Here is an 18,319-nt window from a genome sequence, read left to right on the forward strand (position 1 = left end):
GCAGTGTTTCCCAACCTTGGGTCTCCAGCTGTTTTTGGACTACAACTCCCATCATCCCTTGCTAGCAAGACCAATGGTCAGGGATGATGGGAATTGTAGTCCAACAGCAGCTGGAGACCCAAGGTTGGGAAACACTGTTATAGAGCAATGCAGGCGGGAGGCTCTGCTCAGCGCTCCCTTTAAAGAGCCGTGTGGAGCGTGTGTGCGGCTCTTTAAAGGGAGCGCGGCTCTTGGGGGAGCCTTCATCCTGCTGCCCTGAAGAGGCTTCGCGTGGCTATCCCAGAAGCCAGAACAGCAAGAGGCTATGTTAGAAACCAGATCCCTCTTGCTGTCCTGGCTTCTGGGATTCAGAATATCTTTTTTTCTTGTTTTCCTCCTCCAAAAACTAGGTGCGTCTTATGGTCTGGTGCGTCTTATAGAGCGAAAAATACGCTATTTACAATGAAAACAGCCCAGCACCAGTCCTTGCACTCCTACCTGCCATGTGCTTCTCTGGGGATGTGATGGCCTGGGAATCCGATTCAGAGGCTGAACCGGAGGAATCCCAGCCTGCACAGGAGTCCCCGCCTCCAGGGCCGGCTGAGCTGGGGCAGGGCCTTGATTCTGAAGCGCCTGCACCTGTGCCGAATCCTCAGGAGCAGACACCACTCTGGCTCCGGAGGTGATTGAGGACCCATTGCCTACAGGTGTGCCTCTCCCAGCCCTGTCAAGGGAAGGTGAGTCTCCCCCTGGGTCTAGTAACCCTCCAGCCTCTCCTGAGCTGCAGAGGCTCAGGGCAGAGAGGCGGAGGGAACTGGGTTCTCCCAGGAGGAGTGCTCGCCTTAAGGCCAGGAGAGGCGGGTCACCTGGGGGCCGGGGCCGCCCCTGGCCTCAGAGAAGATAAAGGCCAGTCAGCCCGGTCTCAGGTTGCGGGAGCAACGTTGTTGAATACCTGCTTCTGCCTGGACCCAGACCTGTCCTTCCAGAGTTCCCGCCCGGCTTCCTGCTTCGGACCCCGCCTTGCTCTTTGTGAATTGTTTCCACACACGTGACCCAGGACCGGACCTTGACCACGCCAACGGTAACCTTCCCCCCGGGACCAGCACAGGGGATTTAGGAGTCTCCCCACACAGTCAATCTGGGGCAAGAAAAGGAGCAGAAGGCTTTGCATGGGTTCTAGTGGCCTAAAGTGGGAGCCCTGGGGGTTTGGTGGGATTTCCTAGGGCACAATTATTTCTTGCCGTTTCGAATTCCACCGTGCTGCCATTGTCTTCCTGAGTGGGTCATGCAAATCGGCTCTTCCGAATACGGCTCCAGGAGGAGGAAGTTTCAGAGAACTGCAGAAAAAATTGCCCCTGTTCTCCTCGCAGCAGAGCTGTCTGGCCAGCAATCCTGGGCTCTTGCGGGGAGCGCTAAATCACAGAGACAGAGAAACAGAGAGGGGGTAATAAAAGCGGCCCAATCAAAGGGGGTGATGGTTAATGGCCCCCTTGCTGCTCCACCCCCACCCCCCCCCAGGATTGAAGTTGGCCCAGGAAGTGCCAAGCAAGGCAAATTGCAGCCCTTCTCCCTATCCATCTATTAGCTTGCTGCTTGGCAGAGATGAGCCAGGCTGCTTCACCAGCCGGGGACGGGAGGGCGTTTCGACGCTTGCCGCAAGAGTGCCAGTTAAAGGAAGGGGTGGCCAATATGTCCCATAGAGACAGGAGCCTCTTGGAATGGGTCCAGGCATGGCTTTTTATAGGTACAGAGCAGGTTCACAGAATCATAGAATGAAGTTGGAAGGGACCAACAAGGGCCATCAAATCATAGCTAAAGACTTCCTGACCGTCCAACCTCTGGATGTTCTCTGGTTCTCACTTGTTTCCAAGTGTGCGTTTAGCGCATTATCACTCTCTCTCTCTCTGTGTGTGTGTGTCTCTCTGATATAATGAACATTGCAGGACCGCCTCTCCTGGTCTGCCCCACAGAGGACCTTAAGCTCAATGAACAACCATAGTTTAGAGGTCCCGGGCCCTAAGGAAGTCAGATTATCCCCCAGGGCCAGGGCCTTCTCAGTGGTGGCTCCGACCTGGTGGAACGCTCTGTCCCATGAGACCAGGGCCCTTCAGGATTTAACCTCCTTCCGCAGGGCCTGTAAGACAGCTATTCCGTCTGGCTTTCAATCTGAACTTAGCCTGATCTTTTATTCCCCTTCCTTCCCTCCCCCTCCCCTTTTATGAAGATCACCCACTCTGAGACCCCACAGCTAATTCTCCCCTGGTCTCCTCGCTGGCCCAAGTGGGACTAATTTAGCCAGCTAGCCCTGGTGATCATCTAATGTTTATTGGATGGATTTCCCCCCCTAAACTGATTTTTTTTATTTTTTTATTTTATTGTTATTCATGTTTTATGCTGTATTTTATGCTAGTGTTTTTTTTTTTTTTTTGGTAGCATCAATTAAGTGTTTTAATTTTGTTGTTAGCCGCCCTGAGCCTGGGTCCTGAACCAGGAAGGGTGGGGTATAAATAAATAAATTATTATTATTATTATTATTATTATTATTATTATTATTAGCCCTGTTGGATCAAGCCCATGGCCCATCTAGTCCAGCCTCCTTCTCCCACAGGGTGTGGAAGAACCGCAAGAAGAAAATAAGAACAAAAGCAACTCTCCCCTCTGGTGGGTTCCAGCAACTGGTATTCAGAAGAATTTCTGCCTCCTGCTGTGGAGCCAGAGAACAGCCATCCTGGCTAGTGACCATCGATAGCCCTCTTCTCCACGAATTTCCCCTTTGAGGTTGATGACCATCCCTGCCTCTTGTGGCAGTGAGTTCCACAGGTGAACGATGTTCTGTGTGAAGGGCAGACTTTCCAAAATGCAGCTTCCTTGCACGTCTATGAGTTATAGTATTAGGAGAGAGGAAGAAAAACGTTTCTCTGTCCCCTTTCTCCGTGTCGTGTATAATTTTATAAACTTCTATCATGTTGCTCGCCTTTTCTCTAAACTAAAAAGTCACAAATGCTGCAATCTTTCTTCAGGTCAATGTTTCACGTGATCTCTCTCTCTTTGATAAAATGAACACAAGTGACTAAAAGTACAAGTTTAGTAGTTTAGTAGCAAGTGACTAAAAGGGTCAAGAAATGGTATCATTTCTGAGTTCTGTGGTTCCCACTTGCTTCTGAAGGTGCATTTAGAGCAGGGAGGGGGCAGGCATGGCTGTCCAGATCCCGTTGGACTTCAGCCCCCAGCCAGCATGGCCAACCGCCGGGCATTGTGGGAGATGTAGTCTAGTGACACCAGGAGCCCCAAGGTTCCCATTCCTGATTTAGAGACAGAAACCAGCATAAAGGCAATATCAAAATTTGGAAATGTGTATTTAAAGAAATTAAATTCGAATGATTGGCAGAAAAGCCGAAGGAAGTCAAAAAATTGAAAAGTTCAACAGAAATTGTAATGTGGTATGATTGTATGGAAAATTAATAAAATATAATTAAAAAAAAAATAGAGACAGAAACCAGTGGCACAGAGCGAGGGAGCAGGGGAGCAGGGGCAGTTGCCCCAGGTGCAAAATTGTTAGGGCTGCAAAATTTTGACACCCGGTGCTGCCTCAATACAGCTGTGTGTTTTCATTGCTGGGCTCTGCTGAAAGCGGCTTCTCCATGCGAACCAGGAAGTGACCTTATCTCTGTGGCTGCAATCTCCTGGGTGACACGGACACTGTTGGGCAGCTCAATGTCTGTGTGTACTCTGTCTGTTTCCCTCCCACTCCACATCCACTCGGCCCCGGGAGCTGGCAATAATAATAATAATAATAATTAATAATAATAATAATATTATTATTATTATGGGCGGCTTCCAACAAAATATTGCAATACCGTAATGCATCAAACATTAAAAGCTTCCCTAAACAGGGCTGCCTTCAGTTGTCTTCTAAAAGTCTGGTACTCTTTGACATCTGATGGGAGGGCGTTCTACAGGGCAGGCGCCACTACCAAGAAGGCCCTCTGCCTGATTCCCTGCAACCTCACTTCTCACAGCAAGGGAACCGCCAGAAGGCCCTCGGCACTGGACCTCAGTGTCTGGGCTGGACGATGGGGGTGGAGACGCTCCTTCAGGTCTACTGGGCCGAGGCCATTTAGGGCTTTCAAGGTCTACACCAACACTTTGAATTGTGCTTGGAAATGTACTGGGAGCCAATGTAGGTCTTTTAGGACCGGTGTTATGTGGTCTCGGCGGCCGCCCCCAGTCACCAGTCTAGCTGCTGCATTCTGGATTAGTTGTAGTTTCTGGGTCACCTTCAAAGGTAGCCCCACGTAGAGTGCATTGCAGCGGGACGACATAGCAACCTGCGCTATGACACTGACACAATCCAGTAGATCTCTGCTGCGACTGCAACCAACTCCAAACCATTGATGGAGATGGGTACAGCAACGCCACGTCACTTTTTCAGACTAAGAGGTCCTCAAAGTGCTCCCTATCAGATGCAAACTCTTGTTATTTCAAGATCCGAAGAGACTGGGAATCCTCTTGTGGACCAGACCTCCCTCTCTCTCTCTCTCTCTCTCTCTCTCTCTCTCTCTCTCTGACACACACACACACACACACACACACACACACACACACACACACGTACACTTGTCCCAGCCAAAGATTAGCCCATCATGGCCCATTTGATAGGCAGATTTGGCCTTCCCTGGGATGCATCCCAGGTTGTGGTGGCAGCAGGGGAGATTCCTTGCCAAGAAAAATCCCTTCCCAAGGGAAGCAAGACAGGCTTATTGCATTGCACACTACCTGATGGAGGAGCATACAGATTGCAGAAGAGCAGAAAGACGCAGGAGGCATTTCAACCTAGAAATATTGGAGGTCCCCCCCCCAAAAAAAAGGGCAATGAGCCATTGCCCCGGATCTCATCAGGCACAGCACCCAGATTAGTTCCAGGAAGAAGAAGGGTCATTGTGGAACCTTCGACCCCACTGTATGTTTCAGGCAAAGACCGGCTTGGTATCAGTTCACTCGAATGGCTTTATGATTCATTTGAAAAGGGAGTAGGGCCCCGATCCTCCGTCCAACTAGGTCACACATACAAAGCTGGGCTGGGAGAGGAAGGGAGGAATCTGTTTATGCACTGCAACTGCTCTCTTCCTGCACGAAATCTTTCCCCAGAATTTCCACCCAAAGAGGGAAATCAGTTGAGTATGTTGGTCTGGAGAAAGGATCCCAAAAACCCTCTGATTTCCCCCCACGCCCAGAGAAAACACAAGACTCTTCTTTCACAACAAAGACCTGTATAGAACTTCACAACACACCTCTACAAATATAAATGTTTTGCTTCTGGTTGTTTTGTGTTTTTTTTGCATAATAAAAGCACCCAGGCAAGCTGGTTTTACAAATCGCTTTGAGACCCAAATCTGGCCTTGACTATCAGAGAAATGACTTTGCAAAGAATCTGGGTTCTTTCCCCTCAAAGAAAACTCTGCTCAGGAAAGAAAAAGAAAACTGTCCTCTCCCTCGTGTCTCCAAAGTCTGCAGGAACTTTGCCTCTCTCGGGACAAAGTCAGGCATGAGATTTAAGCCCCTCAACCAACAATCCCCCAATTGGCTTTGAAATGCCAGAGCCATCTATCAGCAACCATCTCCCTTAGCTCTGCATTTTGGCACCCTTGGGAAAACCACACTGGCCAAGTGGTCCAAGCTTGAGGTGGCAAAGTTTCATAGGGACTGGGGTGCAAATCTATATCTTAGATTTCTACCTGGTCTCTCTCCCTGCTTCCAGGTGAAGCCAGCACAGCCACGCTGCGCCTGGGACCCAGGCAAACGTGTCTGCAGTGCAGGCCAGCGGAGCTGAATTAGGAGCTGGTGAAAGTCTGAAAGGGAAAAGCTCCTTTATTGGAAAAAAAAATAAAACCACAAAGCTGCGCTCCTGGGCTGTGTGGGAGACTGGGGTAGCCTTCACCTCACAAACCCCACTTCTCACATAAAACAAGCGGGCAGTCCCTCTGGACAAATCCAGCTGAGCCTTTGCCTGTCTGTCTCGGTGCTGTGTCTTCCTGAGTTAGTCGCCAGGGTGGCTTCGAATCCCTGAGGCGTGTGTGGCCTAGGCATCATCCGCTGCGCAGGGCTCTGCTCGAAGGTGTTGCCGTCCTCACAACCTGGGCTTGATCTGCAAAGGCTTCCCTGGGAGAAAAGAAAAGAAAAGAAAAGAGAGAGTTGTTTGTTATCAAAAGGAAAAGAGGCCTGAACTCTTACAACCCGGCATCAATCGTTGATATCATCTGCAGGAGCATCACTGGCCATTTTTTTTGAGTTGGGGAGTCTCGTTTGACAACAATGAGAAACTGAGCCTTCAGTGTCATCAGCCCTGTCCCGTGGAACTCTCTGCCACTGGAGATACAGCAGGCACCCTCTGCGCCAACTTTTAAACTAAAACCTTTCGATTCCTTCAGGCCTATGCAGGCAATTAAGAATGCATCCTTCCACAATGAGTAAGTGATATTGGTTTTTAAACTGTTTAATTGCATGTTTTAAAATTTTTAGTGCTGCAAACCCGTTGGATATATATATTTATGAAACTATTTATGAAATAAATAAATAAACCAAATAAACCAAAAGCGAGAAGGACACACACCCAGATCAGATCGGTTGATCTCCCTCACCTTGAAAATGCTGCCTGACCTGAGCAATGGTTGCCCTGATGTTGCACCTCATCTGCTGGCCATTCATTCTGTACAAGGCCCAGTTTTCATTTATCAAATCCTGACACACACACACCCTTTGCCACAGCTGCCAAGCCCACTGGGCTGCTAGTCCACAGCGAGGCATGTGCGCTGATGCATCTGCAAAGCTCTTGGGAAAGCGAGGTTATCCCAGGCACCATTCTGGCTGCCTAACCTCGAAAAAGGACACTGTACCACTGGAAACGGTTGGGAGAAGGGCAACCAGAGGGATCAGGAAGGATGGGTCAACTGCCCTAGGAGGAAAGGGTGCAGTGTTTGGGAGAAAAGGAGAGGAAGCGTCTTAAAGGTAAAGGGTAAAGGGACCCCTGACCATTAGGTCCAGTCGTGGCCGACTCTGGGGTTGCGGCGCTCATCTCGCTTTACTGTCCAAGGGAGCCGGCGTACAGCTTCTGGGTCATGTGGCCAGCAGGACTAAGCAGCTTCTGGCGAAGCAGAGCAGCGCACAGAAACTTCCCACCAGAGCGGTACCTATTTATCTACTTGCACTTGATGTGCTTTCGAACTGCTAGGTTGGCAGGAGCAGTTGTTGTTATTATTATTAAACAGGGCTGCCTTCAGATGTTTAGGGAAAATTTCAAACTGACATGCTTTCGAACTGCTAGGTGGGCAGCAGCAGGGACCGAGCAACAGGAGCTCACCCCGTTGTGGGGATTCAAACCGCCAACCTTCTGATCGGCAAGTCCTAGGCTCTGTGGTTTAACCCACAGGTCTTAGGATCTAATAAAAGGGGGCTTATTTTTTTAACTCAGGAAGGAAACCTGGTGCCCACTGTCATTGCCATTACCCTTCCCCAGAGCTATAGTGAACGGGGAACTCCATGCGGGGAACTCCATCCAGCTCAACGTCGTTTACACTGGCAGGAGAGCTCAGTGGGTAGAGCATGTGACTCTTACTCTCAGGGTCGTGGGTTCGCGTCCCATGTTGGGCAAAAGGTTCCTGCATGTAAGGGGGTTGGACTAGATGACCCTTGGGGTCCCAACTCTGCAATTCTGCGATTCTTGTCACCGGAAATCAGAGCACCTTAAGCCCTGCAGAGAAGGAGCGATTCACTTTCAAAGACTCCAACGCTCTTGGCTCCACACACATTAAACGGCAGGGTGAATTAGCAGGATGGATGCGGCAAAGGGCTCAGGTTTGCTGACAAGGTCAAGCTGCTCAGGATGACAAAATGCAAAACGCCAGAACTGGAAGAAGCAGCGTCCCAGGGAAGAGGATGGCGGGTCTTAACAAGCCAGGAGAGGCGGGGAAACTTTCAGGCTGACGGAGGGGTTGCTCAAGGAAGCGACTTTGTGGGCAGAGGGCCAGACTTGGGTTCGAATCCCAGCTTAGTTGTGAAACCCATTCAGCAGCCTGCAGCCTCTTTCTCTTTCTCCCTCTGCCTGACCTACCTCACAGGGCTCCTGGGAGGATAAAATGGGGATGGAGGGAAACACATTGCCCTGACTTCCTTGGAGAAACAGCAGGATAAGAATGTAGGAATAGAAGTAAACAATACATTTAAGAACCCCGCTGAAAATACTGACTCCGGGCAAAACTTATCACACTTAGAATTTCAAAATGTGCTTTGTGCATTTGATGAACTGAAGGGGACAGGGAGAAACCTTCAGAATTTATTCAAAACCTTTTAAAAAAAACTTTAATTTCTCAGTTACCAGATATGTTGAGAAAACTCTGAGATTTGGTGGGAGGGTGTTCCACATGGCAGGTGCCACCACCAAGAAGGCCCTCTGCCTGGTTGCCTGTAACTTGGCTTCTCGCAGGGAGGGAACCGCCAGAAGGCCCTCAGAGCTAGACCTCAGCATCCGGGCTGAACGATGGGGGTGGAGACGCTCCTTCAGATATACTGAACTAAAAAGCCACATGCCTATCCTTTCAGACGTCAGTTGTCCAGAGCAAGTGACTAAGAGGGTTAGAAACAATATTCTGTGGTTCTCACTTGCTTCTGAAGGTGCATTTAGAGCAGGGGGCAGGCGTGGCTGTGCAGATCCCGTTGGACTTCAGCCCCCAGCCAGCATGGCAAGCATTATGGAGATGTAGTCTAGTGACACCCGGAGACCCACAGGTCCCCATTCCTGGTTTAGAGACAGAATTCAGTGGCATTGGGGGGGTCCAGGGGTAGTTGCCCCAGGTGCAAAATTGTTAGGGGTGCAAATAATAATAATAATAATAATAATAATAATAATAATTTATTTATTTATTTATACCCCGCCCATCTGGCTGAGTTTCCCCAGCACGAAAGCAACTCTTTCCTCCCCTGGTTTCCAGCAAATGGTATTCAGAAGCGGTTTTGCCTCCAGCCGTGGAGCCATCCTGGCTAATAACCACTGAAAGCCCTTTTCTCCATAAATTTGTCCATCTAGATTGGTGGCCATCCCTGCTTCTTGTGGCAGGGAGTTCCACAGCTGAACAATGTGCTGCGTGAAAAAGGACTTTATTTTGTCCGTCGTGAACTTTCCAACATTCAGCTTCCTTCCATGTCCACGAGTTCTAGTATTATGAGAGAGGAAGAAGAATCTTTCTCTGTCCAGTTTTGCAAACTTCTATCATGTTGCCTTTTCTCTAACGCAAAAGCCACAAACGCTGCAACCTTCCTTCAGATCACTGTTTCACACGATCTCTCTCTCTCTCTCTTTGACAGGCACCAGAAGCTGGGATGCCCAGAGGGTGTGCAAATCATAAATGAGGAAGGGGCTTGATCTGAGGAGGGGGCGACTGCCCAGCTTGGCCCCCTGTAGCGGCTCAGATCAGGGACTGGTGGATGTCTCTAAGGCCTGAGAAGCCGGGACGGGTTTTACATTACGTTGCCTGCCAAGTTGCAAGGCTTCAGGTTTCCAAACACCCCCCCCCCTCCACTGCCTGGAAAAGAACAAGGGACACCCATCTCCAGCGCCCCCCCCCCCAGCAGCGAACTTAACCCGGGTGTCACGGCCCCTGATGGAATGGTGCTGCCTTTTGAGGGTCTGGGTCAGTTCCAAGAAGGATCTAGGCTTTATATTGGGAAAGGTCTTTCGTGCCGGAGATTCTTCACGTGGACCCCGCTGGGCTCCCCCACTGAGAAACCACGGGTCCCTCCTGCAGCAGCGCCACCGAAGATGCATGAGGAACGTGGCCAAGTCTCCTCCCCGCCTTTTAAAACTTGGTTAGACAAACTTTGGGCAGGGCTGTAAGTGGCGGTGGCATTGATGCATGGCTTTTTGAGCTAATTTATGTAAAATAAAGAGGGCTCATTTAGCACCTTTCCACCCTTAATATAACAACCATACATCAGAGGGAGGCCTGGCAGTCGCCCCCGACTTGGCCATTAGTCACCTGCGATGCCAGCTAATGCCGTGGAAAAGGAGTCAGCAGCAGGGGAGCAGACCTCTGGGTGCCCAGCCGTGTGGGGGCACGAGAAGCACAAGGAGGCGGCAGATCCGTCAAGGTCAAGAGGAGAGCAGGGATCCTTCTAGATCGGGCTTCCTCAGCCCTCCAGATGTTTTTTGCCTACAACTCCCATGATCCCTAGCTAGCAGGACCACAGTGGTCAGGGATGCTGGGAATTGTAGTCTCAAAACATCTGGAAGGCCAAGGTTGAGGAGGCCTGTTCTAGATGGTCTTCAAGGGCTTTAAGCAAAGGCTGGGCATCTCAGGGTCACTGTTGCGCTGGGCCCCCTCCAGCCACCCTTTCTACCATGCATTCAGGATGATCTTTAGTTCGGAGAAAAGGCAACGACGAGGTGTCATGGTATGGTGTTTCTCAATCTTGGGGATAGCTGTCAACCATCCCTTATTTAACGGGAAACTCCCTTATCCCAGTGCCATTTCCCGCTGCTGTCCCTTATTGATGATGTCCCTTAAATTTCCTGGGTTTCAAAGGAAGCAGCTCCTCTCCCTCCCTCCCTGCCGGCCGGGGAGGAGGGAGGCTCCAACTGTGTTGCTTGGCTGCGTTGCTCACCCAATAAGGAGTCTAAGAATGACTGGGGGGTGGAGCTTGCATGCCTTGTGCTGATCAAATCGGCCGCGTTGCCTGGGGACTCACCTTTGCTCAGCACTTCCCAGTGGAGAGGTGAAGGTGGTTTCCCTTGCTGCATCCCCTTTGCCGGGTTGCTGCGCTGTGGATACCACTGCCTGAGGCTTTGTTTGGCTGCTGGCTGGGCTTTCTGCCTTTGGCTTGGAGGGGCTGAGAAGCCGAACATATCTGTGCTTGGAAAATCCCTTATTTTGGCTGCCGATCCCTTATTTTCGAGGCTGCTGCTCTCTTATTTTCAAATCTTTAAGTTGACAGCTATGATCTTGGGTCTCCAGCTGTTGTCGGACTACCACTCCCATCACCCCTAGCTAGACAGGACGAGTGGTCAGGGATGATGGGAGTTGTAGTCCAGCAACAGCCGGGAGCTAAGTCTGAGAAACTTGGTTATAAAATGATGCATAGCATGGAGGAAGAGGGAAGAGAAAACTTTTGCTCCCTCTCTCATAACACTAGGACTTGTGGACATCCAATGGAGCTGCATGTTGGAAGATTCAGAACATGAAAAAAGGACTTATTTGCATAGTTAATCTTTGGAACTCCCTTCCACAGGAGGCAGTGATGGCCAACAACTTGGATGGCTATGAAAGGGGTTTAGACAAATTCATGGAGGATTGATGGCTATCGGCAACGATGGATGTGCTCTGTCTCTGCGGTCAGAGGTAGCAATGGTTCTGAATACAATTTGCTGGAAACTGCAGGAGGGGAGAGGGCTTGCAGGCTTCCGGTTGGCTAGTGTGAGAACAGGATGCTGGACTAGATGGGCCAATGGCCCTGATCCAGCAGGCAGATCTAAAAATATGTCGTATAAACACTGACAACTGGGAAACACTGGCCTGCGAGCGCTCCAATTGGAGAACAGCCTTGACCGAAGGTGTCCTGGGCTTTGAAGAAATTCGAACTCAGGACGCGGGGAGAAATGTGCTAAGAGGAAGGCACGCTTGGCAAACCCACACCATGATCAACTCCCGCCCAGAAACCAATGTCCCCACTGTGGAAGGACGTGCAGATCCAGAATCGGCCTCCACAGTCACTTACGGACTCACTGTTAAAACCGTGTTTATGGAAGACAATCTTATTTGACTACGAGGGATCGCCAGAGAAGCAGCAGCAGCAGCTCATGACGGTATCAGGGTGGCAAGACATGACTTTGATTTCAATATCGTGAATCTGAGAAAGCAGAGGATCCTACGGGCTGCAAAGTTCGTGTCTCCAGTGCCAGAGGAGAAAAGAAGCTAAGAAGCAGCGTTGACTGAGGGGGAAAGCTGCGTCCGTGACACTCGCCCGAGCTTTCCTTGCTGGGGAGAAGAGTAAGTTTTCAGCGGGGAGAAGAGAAAGGGGTGCAGGGAGCAGGCAGGGACTGGCCAGAAAGGGGAAAGGATGGAGGTTGCCCCAGAAGTAGCACGCAGAGATGCGCTCTCCGTTTTGGACCACCTCTATTAACAGTGTACCTCCGGAGGCTAACATTACAGATCAGACTTCCACAACACGATAAATATGCAACACGGTTGCTCCCGCAACTGTCCCTGCATCAGGGAGGACCCTTAGATAAATAATAAAAAAAGAAGAAGAGGGGGAGATTTACAGCTGCAAGACGAGACCGGCGATATTTCCTGAGCCGTAATATTGGCAGCTTTTCGTTTATGCTCTAAGACGGTGCGGATAAAAGACGACAAGCTCGAGAGCGAGGGAGGGAACGTGCCGCCACAGGAAGCGAGCGAAGGCGGCTGAGAGGGAGTTAGTTGCCATTCATGTCAGCCCCACTTTCCCCCCTGGGGGGCTGGTGGCAGAGGGCTGTTTAATCGCATTGTTTCTTCCTTCCCCTGAAGGACAGCGCTGAAGGACAGCGCTCCTCATAAATCCAGGCGTGGAGTGGGGGGGGGGGAAGAGCGCGTGATGTTATTTATTTATTTATTTATTTATTTATTTATTTACGAGGTGCTATGAAATTCTTACACTGTAAAATCGTCTGTCACTTCCCCGCCCCGGAGTCTCCCCCACCCCCACCCAACGACAAGAGGCCCTGACGGAACATTAAACAGCTAAAACTCTCCTCTGTGTTCTGGCTGAACTTAATTATGAATTGCAAACAGAGAGGGGAGAATTTTAAAAATGTACTAAAAGGAAGCAATGCGTGCGCGAGACGAGGAGGGTGGACGCCCGGAATTTTAACCAGATTTAGATTAATTTGGTCCCGCTCCTGCCTTTGGATCATGGCTGCTTTCCCAACCCTTTGTCACACTTGCATGTTCGCGCGCACAAGTACACGCACTCTTGCACGCTCGCAGGCACAAGTTGGTACAGGAGAGCGAGCGAGGATCCGTTAAATTTCTGAGGTCCCTAATAAGAACTTAAGGAAACAGAAAACCCAGGCCATTCCTGCCGTCACCGGCAAAGCACAATAACCCCAGCTCTGGACTTGCATCTTGAGACCGTAAAAGGAATGGAAGCCTCTTGAGCGGCTCTGATAAAATGTCCCCTAAGTGCCACATTTAAAGACGCAGTGTGAAACAATGGTGTAAAAGTCAACAAAACTGGCTCCATATGAAAAAAAGATAGGATGTTACTCAGCCATAGGCCTGGTGGTTAAAGAGGAACGTTTTCGCCTGGTGCCTATGACATGCCCTCCAACATTTCTCCAATGAAAATAGGAACATCCTATTACAAAACAGAAATCTCTATGTGGGACAAGAAGCTACAGTTAGAACTGGATATGGAACAACTGATTGGTTCAAAATTGGGAAAGGAGTATGGCAAGGCTGTATATTGTCTCCCTGCTTATTTAACTTATATGCAGAATTCATCATGCGAAAGGCTGGGCTGGATGAATCCCAAACTGGAATTAAGATTGCCGGAAGAAATATCAACAACCTCAGATATGCAGATGACACAACCTTGATGGCAGAAAGTGAGGAGGAATTAAAGAACCTTTTAATGAGGGTGAAAGAGGAGAATGCAAAATATGGTCTGAAGCTCAACATCAAAAAAACGAAGATCATGGCCACTGGGCCCATCGCCTCCTGGCAAATAGAAGGGGAAGAAATGGAGGCAGTGAAATTAAAAGACGCCTGCTTCTTGGGAGAAAAGCAATGACAAACCTAGACAGCATCTTAAAAAGAAGAGACATCACCTTGCCAACAAAGGTCCGTATAGTTAAAGCCATCGTTTTCCCAGTAGTGATGTATGGAAGTGAGAGCTGGACCATAAAGAAGGCTGATCGCCGAAGAATTGATGCTTTTGAATTCTGGTGCTGGAGGAGACTCTTGAGAGTCCCATGGACTGCGAGAAGATCAAACGCATCAATTCTTAAGGAAATCAGCCCTGAGTGCTCACTGGAAGAACAGATCCTGAAGCTGAGGCTCCAAGACTTTGGCCACCTCATGAGAAGAGAAGACTCCCTAGAAAAGACCCTGATGTTGGGAAAGATGGAGGGCACAAGGAGAAGGGGATGACAGAGGATGAGATGGTGGGACAGTGTTCTCGAAGTTACAAACATGAGTCTGACCAAACTGCGGGAGGCAGTGGAAGACAGAAGTGCCTGGCGTGCTCTGGTCCAGGGGGTCACGAAGAGTCGGACATGACTAAATGACTAAACAACAACAATTACAAAACAATAATTTTACTATTCATATCCTGCCCATCTGACTGGGTTGCCCCAGCCACTCTGAGCAGCTTCCAACATATATAAAAACATCATAAAACCTTAAAAACCTTCCCTATACAGGGCTGCTTTCAGATGGCTCGGGGCTTGGACAACTCCATACTCTCCATCATTTCTCGGATGAAAATAGGGACGTCCGAATGAAAAATGGAACAATCCGATATCAAATCAGATACTGGGGCAGCTTCTGTAATTCCAGGACTGTCCCTGGAAAATAGGGGCACTTGGAAGGTCTGGTATAATGAAAACAAAAAAATTCCTTCCATTAGCACCTTAAAGACCAACTAAGTCAGTTCTTGGTATGAGCTTTCGTGTGCATGCACACTTCTTCAGATACGCTGAAGAATGTATCTGAAGAAGTGTGCATGCACACGAAAGCTCATACCAAGAACTGACTTAGTTGGTCTTTAAGGTGCTACTGGAAGGAATTTTTTTGTTTTGACTATAATAATAATAATAATAATTTATTATTTATACCCCGCCCATCTGGCTGAGCTTTCCCCAGCCACTCTGGGCGGCTCCCAATCAGTGTTAAAAACCATACAGCATTACATATTAAAAACTTCCCTGAACAGGGCTGCCTTAAGATGTCTTCTGAACGTCAGGTAATTCTTTATCTCTTTGACATCTGATGGGAGGGCGTTCCACAGGGCGGGCGCCGCTACCGAGAAGGCCCTCTGTCTGGTTCCCTGTAGCCTCACTTCTCGCAATGAGGGAACCGCCAGAAGGCCCTCGGCGCTGGATCTCAGAGTCCGGGCTGAACGATGGGGGTGGAGACGCTCCTTCAGGTATACAGGACCGAGGCCGTTTAGGGCTTTAAAGGTCAGCACCAACACTTTGAATCGTGCTCGGAAACGTACTGGGAGCCAATGCAGATCTCTCAGAACCGGTGTTATGTGGTCCCGGCGGCCACTCCCAGTCACCAGTCTCGCTGCCGCATTCTGGATTAATTGCAGTTTCCGGGTCACCTTCAAAGGTAGCCCCACGTAGAGCGCGTTGCAGTAGTCCAAGCGTGAGATAACTAGAGCATGCACCACTCTGGCAAGACAGTCCGCGGGGAGGTAGGGTCTTAGCCTGCGTACCAGGTGGAGCTGGTAGACAGCTGCCCTGGACACAGATTTGACCTGTGCCTCCATGGACAGCTGTGAGTCCAAAATGACTCCCAGGCTGCGCACCTGGTCCTTCAGGGGCACAGTTACCCCATTCAGGACCAGGGAATCCTATGGCAGACCAACACGGCTACCTATCTGTAACTGGTATAATGAAGGCAGCAGGTGAGCTTCCCTGGGGAGAGCATTCCACAGACGGGGAGCCACTGCAGAGAAGGCCCCGTTCTCGTGTTGCCACCCTCCGGACCTCTCGAGGAGGAGGCATATGAAGAAGGGCCTGGGATGATGACCACAGAGTCCGGGTAGGTTCATATGGGGAGAAGAAGTCCTTAAGGCTTCCCCTGGCCTAGAGAGTCTGGCGTAGCTATTTTAGGTGTTCCCATACGCCTGGAATTTCCTGGAATTCTGTACAGTGGACGCTCAGGTTGTGAACGTGATCTGTGCGAGATGTACGTTCACAACCTGCAGCGGCACGTCTGCGCACACACGGGTTGCGATTTGGCGCTTCTGCACATGCGCGATCGCCGTTCCGTTACTTCCAGGTTTCAGCAGTCCATAACCCGAAAAAAACGCAACCTGAAGCGGCTGTAACCAGAGGTATGACTGTAGTTGGAAGCAGTGTCTAGGTAGAAATCGGAAGTGTTTATTTTAGTGAATTTGTGAATTTCACGGAATCTGCATTAAAGATATGCAAAAAAACCTTTTGTGTCCAGATTTTTCACTTTTTGAAATATGGCGGCCCTAATTAAGATCAAGCAGATTCCCGCAAGGATGGCCAATTAGGTTGGTGAGCACAGGGACAGAAGAGTCTTCTTGGTGGTGGGCCCACTGTTCTAGACCTCCCTTCCTTCAGAAAGGCAGAAGGACCCTTCAAGCAGAGGCCTTTATAAACGTTCTGGTCGCCTCACCTCAAAAAGGATACTGCAGAGTTGGAAAAGGTTCAGAAAAGGGCCACCGAAAAGATCAAGGGGATGGAGAGACGCCCCTAGGAGGAAAGGATACAGCGTTGGGGAAGCTTTTAGCTTAGAGAAAAGGCGAATAAGAGGCGACATGATAGGAGTTTATAAAACTATTCGTGGCTTGGAGAAATGGACAGAGAAAGGTTCTTCTCCCTGTCTCAACACCAGAACTAAAGAAGCAGATGGGGTTGGAATGACTTGGATGTAACTGCAGCATATTGAACCTGGTGCAGCGCTCTGTCCCCACGGTAACCCTGCAAAGTGGACCAGCATCTTTCTGTTTGTTGCAGATGAGGAACGGGGGCCAAGGCAGTGACTTGGTCAAGCCCCCAGTGGGGTTTTATACGCAAGCCCCCCCCCCAGTGTCTCTTCAGAGAATGGGAGGAGGGCCAGGGAAATATCCCAATTTCAGCGAAGAGACCCACCGAGTATTAATGGTCTCAGAATCAATACAGGATATGCAAAAAGAGGAAGACTAATCTGAATGAGTAATCATTTTGAAATGCAACACCATCCATTATAAAACACGAGGACAGCAAATGAAGGAATATCCAGAAAGCAGAAACCTGGTGCCGCTTCAATGAACAGGCTTCGAGGTTTGCTGCCATTTATCAAAGAGTTTTGCAGATATGGGGGGGGGGGTTCATTCTTGGGTGGCCCGATAAATATCCTGCATCGCGCTGAACAAGAGGAAAGGACGATACCTCTGGCCTACCTCTTGGAAGGCAGCGTCCCTGCAGAAACTACAGCAAGCCCCCGCCTGCCTGCCCGCCCGCCCGCAAGCCCCTCAGTTAAAGTTCCTGGTAGATCGTTCAAATTGTGCGATCCATCTTGGTGGCAGACGACGCAGTCACTCACTTGTTCCTGCCACCCTCCGTATCTCGGGAGCGGAACAATCTATCTTCCGGGAACCAGGTATATAATTTCTAGTTAGTGAAAGCTCCGCTAAGAAGCCCCTTTTTCATTATGATGATTGAACAGCTTCGAGCAAAGGAGACTGCGAGGCTGGGAAGGAGAGCGGGAGCCGCTGCGGCGGAAACCCGAGTCGCTTCTGCTGAGCTTGTCACGCCAGCGAGAGAATTCGTGCTTCCAAGATGCTCTCGTGCTTTTCATGAAAACCAACACACATTTTTCCTGGGCCTGAGCGGCAGGCGGACAAGCTGGGCTTAAGAATGAAAGTGCTGTTGGGTCCTAAAAGCGGAAACCAAGCTGCAGCGCTCTGCCGAAATGGTTGGCTTTTGTTCTTCAAAAAACAGCTCTCCGTAAGACAGGCTTCCCCAGTGTGGCAACCCCTCAGAAGAAGAGAAGAGTTTGGATTTGATATCCTGCTTTATCACTACCCTAAGGAGTCTCAAAAGGGATGTGGGTGGCATTGTGGGTTAAACCACAGAGCCTAGGGCTTGCCGATCAGAAGGTCGGTGGTTCGAATCCCCGCAACGGGGTGAGCTCCCGTTGCTCGGTCCCTGCTCCTGCCAACCTAGCAGTTTGAAAGCACGTCAAAGTGCAAGTAGATAAACAGGTACCGCTCCGGCGGGAAGGTAAATGGCATTTCTGTGCGCTGCTCTGGTTCGCCAGAAGTGGCTTAGTCATGCTGGCCACATGACCCAGAAGCTGTACGCCGGCTCCCTCGGCCAATAAAGCGAGATGAGCACCCCAACCCCCCCCCCCGAGTCGTTCGCAACTGGACCTAATGCTCTGGGGTCCCTTTACCTTTAAGGAGTCTCAAAGCGACTCACAATCTCCTTTCCCTTCCTCCCCTACAACAAACACTCTATGAGGTGAGTGAGGCTGAGAGACTTCAGAGAAGTGTGACTGGCCCAAGGTGACCCAGCAGCTGCATGTGGAGGAGCGGAGACATGAACCCGGTTCACCAAATTACGAGTCCA

The 18,319-nt window shown here is 49.9% G+C and overlaps 1 protein-coding gene across 1 annotated transcript in view; it reads right to left on the bottom strand.

Moving 5' to 3' along the window:
- Positions 1–5,232: 5,232 nt before the first annotated feature.
- Positions 5,233–18,319, bottom strand: part of ZC3H3 (zinc finger CCCH-type containing 3) — a 273,959-nt gene continuing 260,872 nt past the window's right edge. The window contains exon 12 of the mRNA XM_083749076.1: positions 5,233–6,138. Coding sequence (XP_083605202.1) covers positions 6,107–6,138 — 32 coding nt within the window. The 3' untranslated portion in view covers positions 5,233–6,106. The remainder of the gene's footprint in view (positions 6,139–18,319) is intronic.

The sequence above is a fragment of the Podarcis gaigeae genome (genome assembly GCF_964106915.1).
Source record: "Podarcis gaigeae genome assembly, chromosome: 7".
Lineage (NCBI taxonomy): Eukaryota > Metazoa > Chordata > Lepidosauria > Squamata > Lacertidae > Podarcis > Podarcis gaigeae.